The sequence below is a fragment of the Vanacampus margaritifer genome, chromosome 6 (genome assembly GCF_051991255.1).
Source record: "Vanacampus margaritifer isolate UIUO_Vmar chromosome 6, RoL_Vmar_1.0, whole genome shotgun sequence".
In the NCBI taxonomy this organism is placed as follows: domain Eukaryota; kingdom Metazoa; phylum Chordata; class Actinopteri; order Syngnathiformes; family Syngnathidae; genus Vanacampus; species Vanacampus margaritifer.
In genome coordinates, this window is record NC_135437.1 from 12728002 (window position 1) to 12745938 (window position 17937).

Below are 17937 nucleotides of genomic sequence, written 5' to 3' on the forward strand. Positions count from 1 at the left end.
AGCCAACCCCAAATAACATGAGCATTTTCCACCAAACCAGGACAGGCCTTTTCTGTACATTAGTCACAATACAGTATTCAAATAATGACATGATTGTACTCTTTATATCGTACTTATTGACCTAAGTACATACATATTCAACGAATTGGTGAGTTTTCTGATATGTTGGGGGGGGGGGGGGGGCAATCAGTCAAGATAAGGTCTGAACACTGTAAAATATGTAAAGGTTTGACCAAAAAAAGCTTATCTGTTGGTTACTTTGCACAGGGAAGATGTACAGAAAGTACCACAGGGGACAAATTAGAACATTCACCAATCTTTCTGTATGTGTGCAGATGGTTTATAAAATAGGCCATGGAAGGAAGGCGGAGCTGAATAATCGTATGAAAGTCTCACTCATTCCTTCTCATCAATAATTCAATACACAGACAGTTAAAGTCAGAAAATTCGCCCGGGGATCCAAAGTTATGAAATCATAATTTAGATATGATTTTTCTGAAATACATAACTCTTTTTTTGACTGGTACATTCAATCACTACACATATAAAGTTAAAACTTGCTTCTTATCCTTTCAACGTAAAATGTGAAGTTTATATGATCATTTTATTGCACGAGATTCAGATTTGTTTACTGTTCTCAAGACAATTAGTAATTTTTTTTCACCTTACTGCCGTCTGACACTGTACTGGAGCAAACTATACGGCCACATGCATGTACAAATCTGTGCAAACACACTCACACACACACACACACACACACACACACACACACACACACGCACACACACACACACACACACACACACACACACACCTCAGTGGAGAGCAGACGGACATGCTTGTTAAAAATTCATGACAGGACTTCTGGGAGATATAGGGGAGGGTGTGTGTGTGCGTGTGTGCGTGTGTGTGTGTGTGTGCGCATGTGCGTGCACGTGCGTGCGTGTGTGTCTAGAAAGATAATGATAATAACAATTATGAGCCTATCTCTCAATGTATATCTCTGTTCAACACATACAGCTGGAATTTGATCAAATCTTGTCGTGTTTAAAAAAAATGCAGTCCAACAAATTGATACTTAATCAAACATCAGAGTTCAATCCAGTGCAGGGGATTAAATAAATAAATAAATAAATAAATATATATATATATATATATATATATATATATATATATATATATATATAGAGAGAGAGAGAGAGAGAGAGAGAGAGAGAGAGAGTATTTAGTTGTTGACCCCTACCATAGACTCTTCCAAGACATCCTACAGCTGATAAATTGCATAGGCAAGCTTCATTAGGTTCCAGGGGAAGCAATCCAATACAGGAGTGAGATATTGGAGAAAAGTCCGATCTCACTTTCTGACATAGTGAGGCTGCTCCTCAACAGTTGTGGAACTTGTTAATGTGTGTAATAACAGTAAATCACACCAAACGCAGCAGTCCTTGGGAGAGTTACTGCAAGTTGTCATTTGCACAAATTGATCGACGCTCCCTCGCAAGGAAGTAAAGCAAATTTCAGCAGAACAACAATTGAGTTAATGGGCTTCCCTAACTGGTCGCCCGTAACGATCTCCCTGTAACTGCTCATTAGTCGTTCTCTCTGTGATTTCAGTGTAGATGGCTCAGCTCCTACACAGTAATGAGTTCACTCCGTCACCGTGGCTGACCACTGGAGACCTGAGGAGAAGCCACCAGCTCAGCTGCCGTTTTAAAGGGGGAGGAGGATGAGAACTGGATTCAAAATCTATGGTTGTTTGAAAAGTGCCAGAGAAGAAGAGGAATCATGCAGAGCAAGCAAAAGCAATTCACTGCAACCGGGAAGTCTAATGTGATGATTAGAGGCGCTGAGAGGGACACATGCTTCGTACAAGGCTGCATTTCAGGCTGCTAGAAAGCAGGTAATGAACACTTCGAGCCGAGGCACTCCAGTTGAACATATATATGTATAAATAAATAAAATACAGACATACATACATACATAAAACACTGCCTGACGACCACAAAAACAATTGCTTGTCGGCACAACAAACCTGATATTGACAGGCTCAATTTACAATATCAATTTAACAAGATTTTCCAGGTGGAAGTCTGTTAAAATGCTGATTCAGAATGGCCACTTCAACGCAATAAAATTTTGACAATCAAATGAGAGGAAAATTGTTTGTGTGATAACACCTGAAAAGAATAGAATAGAAAACCTGGTCAAAAAACACCTTCAAAGTAAAACACTATAACTTCACTATTTAGTTGCACAGGGAACAACTTATCTGATTGGCTGGCAGGTTTCAGTTAAAAATATCCACTAAAAATCTCATATGGGCCGGAATTCCAAGGGGTTCTCCAAACGATGCTTCAAAATTACTCGACACTTCAAATGCTGTCACTTGCCCTAAAAACTCCCACTAAAATAGTGCAAATGGGACATTATTTGCAAAAAGTGTAGTGTGGGCAGCAGAAGACGTCATGTACTTTATCTTTTTTTTCCCCAAAGCAGTATTTGAAGAGCTCATTCTATGTTTGTTTTCTTTTCTTATCTTTTTTTCCCCAGAAAATTCCACAAACATTGTGGTTACTATTTACAGTGAAGTACATAGTAAAATAAATGTATGTAAGAATCAGGGATTATGGTTGCGTTAATGAGCTAGCGGTTGAGGTTAGATGGTTTCCTTGGCAAATCCTCGGAATGATCATCAAACTTTGATGCCATCCTAAGACCATTGATAGGCAAAAAAGAAAAGCATAAAAATTTAAAGTTACCCATCTGTCAAGGATGCCTGCTTCCGTTTGGGACTCATTTGGTCCAATTGCCTAACAGGAGTTTGTCAAAGTACCAACTGCAATGAAACACATCTAAAATGGCTGAGTCAAACAAACATTGCCTACTTTTTGTTAATACTACGAGTTTATTTTTTTTTATTTTTTTTTTGTTTTTGTGAATCCTGTTGTGCTAGACATGTCCACCCAATTTCGTGTTGATCATTGATACTGCTGTCAGTTGCTAAGTTTTTCAAATTTTGGGAAAATCTTCAAAATGATCATCAAACTTTAATGTCATGCTTTGCCCTCATCATATGGCAGAGAGGGGAAAAAGTTACACAATTCAGCTTTGCATGTTGATCTTAGATAGCTACTTGTAACTGGGGCACATTTGGGTAAATTCCTAACCCTGACACTAACCCAGTTCATCAAAGTACGAGTTCTGGAATTCACCCGAAATGGCTGCTTCGATTCTAAATGACTGAATTCATGTTCAATTTTGGACATGGATCCTTGAGGCTTTGGTTTGTGCATATTGTGATAGATGGATGGCATGCGTTTTGGGAGATTTTGTTTTCCTAATGATACCGCACTCCATGCTTTGATACTCAATTAATTGACAATCAGGTCCGGACAATTCTCAGAATCCTTATCGGTTAATGCTCATCTTCTGGCCGTATACCAATTTGACTGGCTTTTTTTGCCAATCGGAGGCTTGAAATTTCCAGTTTTCTTCTATGAAGTGTACTACAACATTAGAGTAGAAAAACAGCAATATTTTTTTCTCCTACATGCAGCTCCCTTGACACGACCAAGTTCTGTTCTCTTGGGAACTTAGTAGTTCAGGGGGAAAAATATCTTGAAAGTAATAACAGACTGTAATCTAATGATTAGAATTTATTGATATCATACTAAAGCATATTAGTGTCATGTCTTTTCTAGCTCGTATTGCTGGAACATAGACCAGTTCTCATGTTTAATGCAGTGCTTAACGCTTTTTGTATCATTTCTCGCAAAATCCCCATGAGACGTGTTGCATAGTGAAGAAAGACGAGCACGTACAGGCTGGAAAGACTCTCAGCTCAACTAAACCCCAGACTCTCTTGTGTGTGCATGCAAAAAAAAAAAAAAAGCTTCTAAAGCCTGAAATCCATGGTCCATTCAGAGCACAGCGTTTTCTCCCTTACACAATAGAGCAATACTGCTAAAGAGCAGTAATGGCCTAAAAGATCATTAACACACACAAGCGCTTGTATTCCCTCCACCCACTCACGTCCATCTACAGCTGGGAAGTTTTGTCATCACGAGCATGACGAGTGGGGGGCATCAATATTAGAAGCTGAGCAGAAGAAAGATCGAGATGAAGAAAATGATTAGGGTTATTGATTAATGCAGGGCAAAGAGGAAAACACCTTATTAAAACCTGAGAACAAACACACAGAAAACCTTCACTGCGTAAATATCTTGTTCTGCATGCTTGAAGAAACGAGGCAACTGTATTATTCAATTATTCAACAAAAGCGCAGAAAATCAGGAAGACTGAGCCGAGTGACATCAAACACTAGACGTGGAGGTCGGGCCAGATAAAGAACATGTTGATTTTTATATTCCGCTTTGATAGAGTGGCATGGCAAAGGGCCAGGAAAAAAAGGCTACAGTGGAGGGAAGACGATAAAGAAAGAGAGTGGCGCTCTGCATGCCCTGTGGGAGAGCCTCGCTCGACTCTCCCACAGGAACGTCGGCAGCTGCTTCTGTCTCACGCTCTAATGTCAATGCTGTCTACCCCTGAGAACATCATGTGGCATAAATTGTCAGCCAATGACACATTTATAAATGTTTAGCTATCGATCCATCTATTTGCTATGCTGCTTATCCTGTTCAGTAGGCCTGAGTATGAAACAGTGGTGACTCGAATTGACAGTTAAAAATGCATGTTGAATCTCAATTTTCGCATTCGAAAAAGAATCATAGGATACTGTATTTTATGTGTCACAGCAATGTTTAAATGGGAATGTGTGTACGTATGTACCTAGGGACTCTTCATGAATAACACTTGGAAATGTTTGCGTGCATGGGAATGTTTAGCCGGCTAATGAGCATTATATTAAATTGTTAAGCAATTAGTTAATAAAGTCCACCTAGCCAGTATATCAATGCCTTTGTCATTACGCATCTGTAGGCCTCTGAATGCTGTCCTAGCACGAAGAAAGTTTGCAACGTTGGACACAGGGCCAGAGAGATGAACCCTCCCCGGGTTAGCTTAGCACTAGCTAGCTGCTACGACGGACATAGGGTGACCATAATTTGATTTCCAAAAAAGTGGGCACTCGGCCAAGGGGAGGGGACCGACACCGTGACCACGTCTTCGGTTTGCAGCGCTGAGCACTACCAGTGAGCAAAAATTCTGGGGAGCCGACAAAGGTAAGGACCTTATTTGAACGCTGAGGAAGTGAGGTAGGGAAAATTTGTTTAATCCAAATTTAATTAAATTTTGTATTTTGTATTTTCTTTACAATTATATTTTCTACGTGTCCCCATTAGTCTACACACAGTACTGTATTCTGAATAGTAGGGGAGACCGGGGCTAGTTGTATCACGGGTAAGTTGTCACATTGCAATTTTCTTCTCCACCAGAGGGCGCAACGAAAAAGTGATACTAATATTACTAGTAATATAATATAATATATAATATATAATATAATATATATAATAATACTAGTTTTCTTCCTAGAAATGCTCAGGGGTTGTGTACTGTCTGAGAAGAGAATAGCACATTGTGAGCTGACATGAGTGCCCGTTAACTGTTTTGCACAACCCAAAGTAAACATTTTCAACTTCATGTATTTTGAAACAAGCGTCGTACATAGACAAATTCTAGCAGCAAATCATGTGGACTCATTAGCGGAGAGATTCGGGCATTTTGTCATGCCTCAGTCACGGCTCTGTTTTAAGATAACTTTAATCTAGAGCAAGAATTAGCCAACATGGTAGTTTGGGGCAAATTGTCTCAGTCATTTTGGTGTTTGTTGTCAAATGTGCAAAGAATAGGCCAATGAAAAATGTACTAAGGCTGAGAGCTATGAACTCCATGCCAGCAGTTCCTAAGGACTTTAATCTATTTTATAATATTTTATGTTAACCTTTGCTGAATGACTATATGGTAAATTTTCAAGATCAATGATAAACAATTTATCTGGCTGTAAAATTAAACAACAACAAACAGCAGGAGAGTAAGGACATTTTTGTCCTTGCTTTATTAGTTGCAAAATCCGGTGTGACATCTTACCCCATATTGTGTAACAACTTACCCATTGGTGGGGCAACATGTCACATGTTCACCCCCTCTATTTGATGGCTTATAACTCTGCACTGACACAAGGTATGAAATTTATATGAATACAAAAACTTCACCTAAGACTTTTTCATCTAGTATACATTTTGTTTATGGTTATTGTCCATCCATCCATCCATTTCCTTAACCGCTTGTCCTCACAAGGGTTGTGGGGGGCGCTGGAGCTAGGCGGGGTCCACCCTGAACTGGTTACCAGCCAATATGATGTATTGATTCCAAGAAATATATAAAAGTATAAAAAGTGACTACATAGAACATATTATTATATAGAATTTTTGGGGATTGACTTTCCGTTTAGGAAACATGTACAATCTTAAGTTTAAAAAAAAAAAAAAGTGTTGCCTATATGTATAACAAACTACAGTGTGCTGCATTTATTAAATCAATGAACAGCTTAAGACAACACAAAATGTTGTTTCTGCATGTTACAAAAACATCTTGAACTCTGAAAATAGGAAATTAGTTGTAGCTTACTTTCAAATAAACAAGTCACTGTCTATTTAACCCCCCCTCCCTTGTCATGAAATGAAGCCAAATTAAAATTATTCGCCTGCAGCAAACCAAAATTGCTGCCTGATTCTGATTTCCGCCATCATTTTATCTCATATGGAGCTTTAAGTCAGTTGTCAGCGTGAATTAAAAAAGAATATTCAACAATGTAAAATACATGCAGTATTTATAGCCAAATTAAATTTATTTTACCTGATTAATGTGATTTCTGCTTTTCGACCTCAACATAAGGCTGTATAGATGTTACCTTCATTTTTACACACGATAGTACGCTGTCATGAGGTGCGAGCAATGTTTCTTTTTTAATATATTTCATGTAGCATTCATTAAACGTCCTATTCAAAAAGTGTTCTTTCCTTGGATTTATCCATGGTTTGCCTAACAGGGGTCGAATAGCTCAATAAATCCTGTCGCCAGGTGGAGCAGAAACTTGCTATAAATGAATGCAGAATTGTCCGCTGCCTCCCTTCTGAACACATAAAAATGTCATCTTCTGTGGCAAAAGTCAGGCTAGCTATTTGAGTCATAGAAATGTAGACATAACTTCCCACATCGAGCCGTATAACGAAATATGCGCATAATATTACAGATTTTTCTGAACATGTGAGTGTGTGAAACAAGTGTTAGGAGGTGACAAAGTTTGTGCGAACAGAAGCTCTTGTGATCTGATCATTGTTATGAATTACGAAATGTGTGAGCATAACTTGACGATGCAGTCCATATTGCTTCTGAAAACAATTACAGTAATCGCATGTTTGCAGTTTACTATTCACTCACCAGTTTGACTCACCAAAGCACAAAATTAGGTGTTGAACAACTAAACATTTTTTTTAATCAATGTGATGGAAGTCAACTGAAAATTGATCAGTCAATGATGTCATTGATATTTTTTTCAGTACAGCTTCTCCCAAACTTTCGATGGACTCGAACAGAAACAAAAACTAATGATTAAAAATACTTGTATAAGTCACCATTATGCTGAATGTGGTTGATTGAAGGCTAGCGGTGATCAGAAGAGCAAAAGTTAGCAAAGCTAACCACTATTGTCATCCACAACCATCATATTCTCCTACTCTCTTACCTGCGCAGACATTTGAAAACTGTGTTGCGTTCAGGGTTGGGAGGGTTACTTTTAACGCTCTGTCCTCTCTCTCTCTCTCTCTCTCTCTCTCTCTCTCTCTCTCTCTCTCTCTCTCTCTCTCGCTCTCTCGCTCTCTCTCTCTCGTTCTGTCTCTCTCTCGCCCTCTTTCGTGCTCTCTCATCGTAGAAATTGTAATCCCTCGAAGTAATCCCCATTTTTAACAAATGTACCTGTAATCTGATTGCATGTTTTTTCCTGTAACTCTAATGGAATACAGTTAAATTTTTTTTGTAATCTGATTATGTAACGGCGGTACGTGTATTCCGTTTCTCCTCAAGCCTGGTTGCGTTGATGGCTGCACAGCTTGCTGCTCCACGTAGCATTTCAGTTTAGCGACGGCAGCAGAGAGGCAACTCGAAAGACGATGCCAAAAATACGTGATTAGCGATTTGATGCCTTGAAATTTTGATGCGAGTAGGAAAGTCAATTACTAATTGGTTCAAGTTGTTACATTATGACTCCTAATGATTAGATAGGTGACCTGAGCTAGGCCGTTGTGTCGCTGTGACCTGTCCTGGCTTGGCGTCTTCCTATCTATCTGCACTCGGGCTCACTTATCCAGTTGAAACCAGTTAAGATCATCATGTCACACATTTTTATATGGGCTAGGCTGAGCTGCCCACCGTGTGGGTGGGTGGCTCAAGTCACCTATCTAATCATTAAGAGGCCTAATCTAACAAAGTAATAGGTTTTACTTTCTGGAACTGGATTTGACACCTCTGGTAGTACAGCAGTGATAGTGAAATTGGTATGTCTCAACTGAAAGACAAGCTTTGTATGTTGGTGAGGAGACAAGTTTAGCTTTACTTGTTAGCGGAAATTAGGTCTTAAATCATACCAGGTAGTTATTTGTAAGGGCAATGTTACAGAACGAGTTACACATTTTTATTAAAATGTTTTGGGGACATAGTTTGTGTGATGTTTTTGTTTTCAACTGTTAATGTAGGCAACAATCATTTTTACAGGGCCTGTCAATTAATTGTTTTGTTTTTTTAATTCCGTTTATTACTGTTATCTGCTACCTCAGGTAATCTTCAAAAGAAGTAATCACTGTTCACATTATGCTAATAAAAACGAAATGCAACGATGAATATGTTGAAATTTAAGTGTGCAGTCATCTCTAATTGTTCACGTCACATTTATTTACACATCATCTTGGTGACTCCTTCGCTCGCGAATAATTAACCTCATTTATGGCATTTATTTTATGCAAAGTGTGCTTTCCTGTGTAATGTCTGCATTTGTTTCACACCCAGTGGTGTGTGTGTGTGTTATTTGTTTGTTAATCTGTCGCCTTCTGCCAGAGTGTTTCCATAATGAGCGCAAGATGCGACATTATGCGCGTCAATATAATGAGCCGAGGTTATGATAGGATCAGAGATGTCTCAGTCTCCATAGCAGATGTTACTCAACCGCCCATCGCCTCTCCACGCTGATTATATTAAGCAGACGAGAGGTATCTGTGTGTGTGTGTGTGTGTGTGTGTGTGTGTGCGTGTGTGTGCGTGTGTGTGTGTGTGTGTGTGTGTGTGTGACAGACAGAAATACAGAATAAGAGGGAGCAGCGCAGATGGGGAATTCATGTATACAGTATGGTAGGCCTTGGAGAGGTGTCGCATATAAGCCTTTTCACCATGGTGTCACACCAACTTCAAGCCCAAATGAACAAAAATAAACTCTATGTCATTTGATCGTGAGAGATCGCTGTAGTCTGTGCATTGTGTCAGTTGAAAAGATAAAATTATGCTTGTTAAAGGTCTTCCAAGAGAAATGGAAGACCCGCCGTAATTTACATTTCAACAGTTAATACGTTGATTGAAAACAGACACGGTGAGCATTCGAATATCGTGAACTTAAACATTAGAGGATTGGCTAATTAATCAATTTTTCTGTTAATCGGATTATTAACTCAGACGTGCTTTTTTTGTTATTTTCTATTTTTTACATTAGCATTAATAGGATATTAGTAACCTAACACCAACCAATCCATATTACAGCTTTTAATAAGATTCCGCACACCTGCGCTGTACTTCCGCACAGTGACAGGACAGCTGACAGTATACTTGGACAAAACCGTATCACCAATGTGACAGCTCAAAGTACATCATGATATATTGTATGTCAGTACAGTTTTTCATTTGAAAACCGCAAGTGTGCAGCAGCCATTGTGTCTCTTTTAAACTGTTAAATGCATTGTGCGGGATATCACAGAAAGCTGCTTATGTTGCTGTCATTAGAAAAGCCCATAAGGTTAAGTCTAAGGTAAAAATCTAGTGCAGTAGGCGTGATGTAATATAAATATATGTGTTGTTATATTCATATTATATCACCACCGTGCCACGGATCTTTACTATCTTCAGTAGACCAAACACACCCATAAACCTTTAAATTAGGTTTATAGTCATAGTGATTTACTGTATGTAACTTTGAAAGCAAAACTGTGCATTCCAGCTGCAGTTTATTGCTGTGGCTTGAGGTTTTACAGTAAGTGGTGTTGGTGTTGCAGACCCTGCCATTTGTCACCTAATGCACGCACGAAGTATTGTACAATATATGCCAATATGCAAAAGAGGCATTAATGCCTGCTTAATGTGTATGCATAAGATCATGTCTGTCTGCCTGCCAAGTGTTTTATCAGTTTGCCTGAATTCTGCAGCATCAACAATTTCATTTTTAATCAAGATTCGGGGTCACCGTGCTTTCACACTTGCGGTGTGTTCATCCACTTTGGAACATTATCCTTGCCCATTTTTTGTGCCCTTTCCAGTGTTCCCTATAAACCTCCAAACAGTTGCATAGTTCATTTGGTAACACAAACCCTTCATGTGGCATTTCTAATACACATTTTTTAATACGTGAAGCTTTTATGAAGTTCAATATATTCCCTTTCAACCCTGGAGGACAGTAGCACAGATATTGCAGAAAATGGTTTATTTAAAATAAAAAAAAAGAAGTATCATAAGTATGTAAGTAAAGAAAATAATACAAAGGTACTAAAAATGGATGACATACATATAGTTAAAAAGAAGAAATAAAGGCCTTACCTCAAATAAATAGTAAATTTCAAGAAAATATAATGATGTAAATGGTCAAGAATGTTTATGACAGGCTGTTAAATAGCAACCATATCGCCTCCACAATTCGCCGAAGATAAGGACCAAGACTAACCATGATTGTTAAAAATCCAGTTAATTGATGCACCACTATCGCCATAAAAAATGCAAACAACTGGGGGAACTGGCATAAAATAGATAGATAGAAAGTAAAGATGTAAGTATGTTACCATGAATAATAAGAGTAGTGTTTAAAAAATAAAACAAAACATTGTATAGGTAAATTTACAAATCCCAAATCTCGAATATGTAGGGTCCACTGTCGTCAATTTAAATAGAAGCAACCCCTTCAAAAAATAAATGCCTCACTTCAGAACCCAGTGAATGCTGAAGTCCTGATGATGAACATGAACAACTGTGTACTGTACCTATATTAATCCTTTTGAAAGAAAACGAATGCCTCACCTCAAAGACACATATCCTAATGCCCTCAGAAAATACAAACAAAACAAAATACTCACGTCTCCTAAAAAGTGAAACTGAAACATATGAATGGTCAAATGTGGTGATGAAAGGTTTTAAAGTGGCGTTTTTCATCAAATATTGGCCTCAGCTCTAATGGATGACTTACTTCAAATAATTGCCACACCTCAAGCAGACATATCACCTTTTCTTCTCACTATCTGTCACTTCAAAAGTATTGAATTTTCTTCTGTTTTTGTTAACAAAGCAATTTACCCTAAAACAATTGCCTTCACTATAATAGATGCTGTGCCTCAATCTTCTGTGTGTCGTCTTTTTTTTAATCGAAATTAAATACACAAACCCTAACTCCCAAATATGGCCTCCCTAGTTTATGCCTCAATTGATACTGTGTTGAAAACTTGAAAAAGTAAATGCCTCACCTCCAATAATCCCATAATTCAGGTCAGGACAAAATATTGCTTGTAATGCAAATAGTGTTCATCATTAATTTAACAAATGAACACATCAACCCTCATTTCTGATGAATGCCTAAGTAGTTGAGTAAATAAATGTTCCTGGTACAAGTACAGTTTTGCGTGTCGACTTTAATGAGGACAAATTGTTACATAAATGATCCATCCTCAGGAAAAGTAATGGCCCTCTCCAAGACCTTTGGCTTTATTTTTGTCTGTTTAGGTTCGTTAACCTCGGGTAACAAGATCACTGTGACCACAGCCAGTCAGGCGAAATGCGCCGCGACAGCCACCATGTGTGAATGCGCGTCCCCGCTGGATATCAAGGCCCGGCGTAGATCGTAAAGCCTTTGATACTGTGCTCTCTCTCCGAGCAGCGTGCGGCCAAGTGCTCATTAATAATGCATGCCATACTCTTCCCACACACTTATTTATGGAGGCATGAGTACACATGCGTAGCCACACACAGGTGGCTGGTTAAACTGTCGCCTTAATCTGGAACTGTTGAGCAGAGACAGAGAAATAAGAATTGCTCGACATCTCGCTGAAAGATGGACTTGCTCGATGTGAGATGAGTGTGCTTATTGTGCGCGTGTATGTGTGTGTGCTATTCACTCATTTATCCATTCATGTGTGTCCTCAGGCATGTAGAAACCAATATCAAAATGCCCGGAGGTCACTCGCAGGGCAGGAACGAGACAAAAATGCAATAAGTAGCTAGAGGTGATCAATGTTTGGAGTCTGATTCAAGCTCCCTGACCCTCGTAACACACACACACAGTACAATTTTTGGTGACACAAGACGTCACTTGGCCAGTTTTTTGTCTTGAGATACAAGCAAAAATCTGTGAATACCAGTCTGCTTTAGACCCTCACCGCCAGATGGCAAAAGCAAAGTTCTTTCAAAATCCAGCCACCATCAATTCACATTGGTTTCTTTGCAATGGAAAGAAAATATCAGTTGCACTGATGCACCATTAATTAAAAGGGAAGTCAAGTCAAAAATGTTCTTTACAATAATATGTTCTATCCGGCACGATGAGCCTAAACACGGGCTTCTGATTAATATGAATTAAGCAGCAAAACCCAGCCATTTTTATCCATCTCAGGGGCGGCCATTCCGCCACTTGCTGTCGACTGAATTATAGTCATAAGAATATGGTGTCAAGACTAGTGAGGGCGCATAGAACATATTATTGTAAAGAAAATGTTCTGTATGTGGAGAGCCAATATTATGCAACATAATATGTGCATTTTTATACAGTACAGTAATGTGTAGTACTATAAACAGATTGCAAAAGATGCCAGATGTAATCCGGGTTGGGACTGAAAGAGAGTTGATATTTGATTTGAGATACAAGTGATCTGAGTAACAAGGATGTCATCATAAGTCAAGGTATCGTTGAAAACACATCCATTACCTTCCCATGGAGCCAATTTCGTTCCCATTGCTTACTTAAAACACAGCAGACAGACACTTGGCAGGAGATGTGTTTATGAAGCGACTGTCTGATTGCTAATGACAACGAAGAGGATGCAGGCGTCGGTTGGGGTGCTGAGAGACGAGCGCTTTCGGCGCCCACTGAATGCACGAACACATAGATGAGCGTCTATCGATGACCCACTTCTGTGCTCATAGAGAAAAAAAAGAAAAGAAAAACCCTCCTCAGGGTCATAGCTTTCATTATTGCACTGCATTTCTGCTTTTATGTTGACATGGTTTGTATAATGAAGCCTGTTTTCGTGACTGTTGACTAGAATTTTAGGTCATATTACTGCTTTTACTACTGCTAAGAGCGACGAGCAAGCACTCACACCCTTTCCATGGTGAATCTTCAACATTTGTTTGCCATGCTTCACTAACTTGAAATGTTGCAGGCTAAAAATATCTTAGTAATTTATCTGTCAAAGATGCCTTTCCGATTGGGCAAATTCCAAGAAGAAATTTCTCAGAGTATTAGCCGTGGATTTTACCTGAAATGGCCACTTAAACCAAAATCCTGAAACTTTAGTGCACGGGTCCTTAAGACTTCTTCCTGCATCCGTATATGCTAGACATTTCGTCTTAGTTGGTGTCAGGAGCTGATTTTTGTTGTTGTTTTTGTAAATTTCCCACAATAAAGCTTATATTATAAATAAATAATCACCAGACTTGGACGACGCCATGCGCTGCCCACAGTACAGTAGTTGCTATAAGCAAATAAAACCTTAACAATTTCTGGCCAATGTATCTTGGATACATGCTTACCATTAATTAATCTGATTAGGGATTTTTTCAATGTTTTTCGATCTTTACTTTTTTTTTTTTTATTGCTAAATATAGGCCTCAGTCATCCCTGGCATCCTTATTAGGGTCTGGGGCTATTGCATTTGTATTTCTGTTCAACTAAAATATTGGTTTGGCTTCAGATGCAGTCGAAAAGAGACTTTTAACTATCCTGGATGCTTCTTTACTTCCCTACTGTGAGCCTTTAGTAGCAATTGTGAGTAACGTTTATTTATTTGGAGGCGATTGTGAGCTGCCAGAGGATTATTACAACATGGAGGAGTGCGACGGTTTTCTCTTCGAGCACAATGGCGCTTATTTATCACAGCGAAAAGCAAACAATCCAATTCAGTGTCCCTTGGGAACGTTCAGCGAGCCAAACAATTCAACATATGATTCAGTTAATTAGGAGCCAGATGGCACTACTAGAAACTAAAAATTGGATTTTCTGGAAATAAGATGTTAATCAACTCAAGTAGAGATGTTGTTGGAAGCTGTTTAATAAATGTAATTATGAATGTCATATTAACCAATGGAGATCGAGAGTCCGGGCTTCGGCCTTCCTGGGTGGAGTTTGCATGTTCTCCCCGTGCCTGCGTGGCTTTTCTCCGGGTACTCCCGTTTCCTCCCACATTCCAAAGACATGCATGGCAGGTTAATTGAAGACTCAAAATGTGGTTGTTCGTCTCTGTGTGCCCTGCTATTGGCTGGCAACCAGTTCATCCCGCCTACTGCCCGAAGCCGGCTGGGATAGGCTCCAGCACCCCCGCGACCCTTGTGAGGAATAAGCGGTTAATAAAAAAAATAAATGAATAAATAAAATAAAATAAAAAAAAAAAATATATATATATATATATATATATATATATATATATATATATATATATCAGAACCCTAGGTCGGGGATGAGATCCTGCCCCATTTTTTAACCCTATGGTTTGCTATGCTAAAAAAAAAAATGAGAGCAAGATGAAAACTCAAGCACAAAATGGGCGCCTATGTTTCCGGGTTTATGAGTAGGGCAGACTGTTGTACTGTAAACCACACTGTCAGTTTGACAAATTCCCCGTGGGAAAGCGCCATTGTAGGAGCAAGCTAACATTTCTCGGCACTAGAGCTGTTTAGTAAAGATGCCGGCATGCGCGGGTCGGTGATCCACCTCCACACAGATGTTTAATTTGTGTATGTCCAGTCTTACCTCCAAGGCTGTAGACCTCTTACGAAGCAGCTGTTCAATGTTCCTGGCTGCTCTGGCCACCAGCTCCTCAGCGTCATTCTGCTCTACACTGTACAGGTCCTTGTTCCGTAAGAAAATCTACAAACACACACACGCATACACACAGAGCCATATATAAGAACCTCAATGTTGATTACATTTGTGAAGAAATTGAACCTGCAAATATCAGTTTAAGACCTCACAAAAAATCCTACTTTTAACCAAAATGGCTGACACCCGTTTCACTTTAGGGCAGGGGTGTATTAAATCACACTGTAAATCTTTAGTGAGATTGCACTCCCAAAGTGAATTTTGTTGTCACATATTGATACCGAGCTAGTTTTTTTTAACATTACCTCCAGTAGTCCTAAAACACGAACAATTTTTACAGGTTACACTAGTTTGCAAAATGTGGGTTTTTAAGTATATGCTTAACCTCTCCAAAAGGATATTTTGTGAGACATTTTCATTAATTTACTATGTTTTACGGGTTCTTGTCCAGGATGCCTAAAATAGCAACAAATTTGCCAGGATAAAAGTTTTTGGAAAAAAAATTGTGAGTGAGTCCTCCCTCCCTGATTTTGAGGGGTCGTGCCAATGACCCCTAAGATACAAAAGTATTTGATGGATACACATTTATTTAGTAGTAACAAACAAAATAATTTAAATAGAGTAATTGCTCCTAAGTTCAGTCTAGTCAGGTTTTTACATCCGAATCCCCTACAATTATTTTTGCCAGATTCAAAAAATATTTTGTCATTTAGTGGGTCATATAGAGTCCTCAGAATTCCATGCTTAGGCCCTAACTAGCCAGGTTAAAAGATTGTAAATATTTGGTGAATTTGGGTGAATGATAAATAAAGCAATTTCAATTAAATTTCAATTTCAAGTGCTAACTATCCATCATTGGCATTTTCATACCTGGGTAAGGCTCTTGCCGGCGGTCGCCGTGTCTGCTAGGGTGATGAGCTCTTTTTGCATCTGATCAACCCATTCTTTAATCCTGCCAAACAGAAGACAGACGTACACACACAGCAGCGGAGTTAAGCCAATTCAGAGGCAACATGCAATTAAGCTGTCAATCATGGCAACCCAGTTGGCGACAGGCAAGCTGCTCAATCATGACACATCAAAACAAACACGGGATTCATTGGGCGAGGTGTAGTCAGACAGGTCGGCCAATTCGATTGAAAGGACCAGGGTCCAGCAGACTTTTCATAAAGCACCCGTCCATTACCTGAACCGCCTCTCTTCACAAGGTTCGCGGGCATGCTGGTGCCTATCCCAGCTCTCTTCGGGCAGTAGGGGAGACCCGGGCTAGTTGTATCACTTTTTATACTTTTATATATTTCTTGGAATCAATACATCATATATTAACAAAATCTATACCAGTCATAGGAATATGTATTTTCTATTTCTATTCATATCACTTGAACAATGAACTTTGTGTCAGTGCAGAGTTATAAGGCATCAAATAGCGGGTGTGAACATATGACATGTTGCCCCACCAAAGGATAAGTTGTCACATTATATGGGGTAAGATGTCACACTGGATTTTGCAACTAATAAAACAAAGACAAAATTATCCTTGTTCTCCTGTTTTTGTTTTTTCTTTTTATCTTTTACAGCCAGAGAAATTATTTATCATTGATCTTGAAAATTTACCATAATCATTGAGCAAACTTAAACATAAAATATTCTGAAATTGATTAAAGTCCTTGGGAACTCCTGTCATGTAAGTCATAGCTCGCAGCCACAAATACCTGTTTAGCTTCCCTGAAACTGAAAATTTTAGATTAAATTGAATTATGATGGTTCATCATTAAACTTGAACCAGTCCTGACATGTAGGGTATACTGTAGTTCCAACAACTGGAACATCCATTTTTAAACAATGAAACAAAATCTGGCAAATTCATTTTCCTCATTCTTCAGACTTATTATCTGAAGAACAATTCTGGCATACGTAAACAGAGTTTCAAGAGGTAAATTTTTCATTGGCCCATTCTTTGCATATGTGACAACAAACCCCAAAGTGATTGAGACAAGTTGTCCCAAACTACCATGTTGGCTAATTCCTGCTCTAGATTAAAGTTATCTTAAAACAGAGCCGTGACTGAGGCATGACAAGATGCCTGAATCTCTCCGCTAATGAGTCCACATGATTCGCTGCTAGAATTTGTCTATGTACGACGCTTGTTTCAAAATACATGAAGTTGAAAATGTTTACTTTGGGTTGTGCAAAACAGATAACTGGCACTCATGTCAGTTCACAATGTGCTATTCTCAGACAGTACACAAACCCTGAGCATTTCTCGGAAGAAAACTAGTATTCCACTTTTTCGTTGCGCCCTCTGGTGGACAAGACAATCGCAATGTGACAACTTACCTGTGATACAATTAGCCCCGGTCTCCCCTACACCCTAAACAGGTTGCCAGCCAATCGCAGCATTGTGTACTTAATGTTTGTAAACAATAAGCATAGGATTCACAATCACATTGATTTTAACTGTCAAAAACTAGTCTGAATATTATCTATTACTTTATTGTACAGTTTTCTCAATTACACGCAAAATCAACATAAAATTTAGTTGACCTTTGACCAGCTATCAGTTAACTAAAATGGTAGTGTGTATAGACATGATGTGTATCGTTGCTGTGTCTTTTATCTTTGAGTGGCAAACCTTGCTTGTTGCTATTGACT

General features: G+C 38.9%; 1 protein-coding gene across 2 annotated transcripts in view; it reads right to left on the reverse strand.

Annotated features, from left to right (window-relative positions):
- LOC144053366 (voltage-dependent calcium channel subunit alpha-2/delta-1) overlaps positions 1-17937 on the reverse strand; it is a 91396-nt gene that overhangs the window by 62761 nt on the left and 10698 nt on the right. For both annotated transcript variants that reach the window (XM_077567756.1, XM_077567755.1), the window contains exons 2-3: positions 16156-16237; positions 15217-15333 (exon numbers count right to left, since the gene is read on the reverse strand). In XM_077567756.1, the coding sequence (XP_077423882.1) occupies positions 15217-15333; positions 16156-16237 (199 nt within the window). The remainder of the gene's footprint in view (positions 1-15216; positions 15334-16155; positions 16238-17937) is intronic.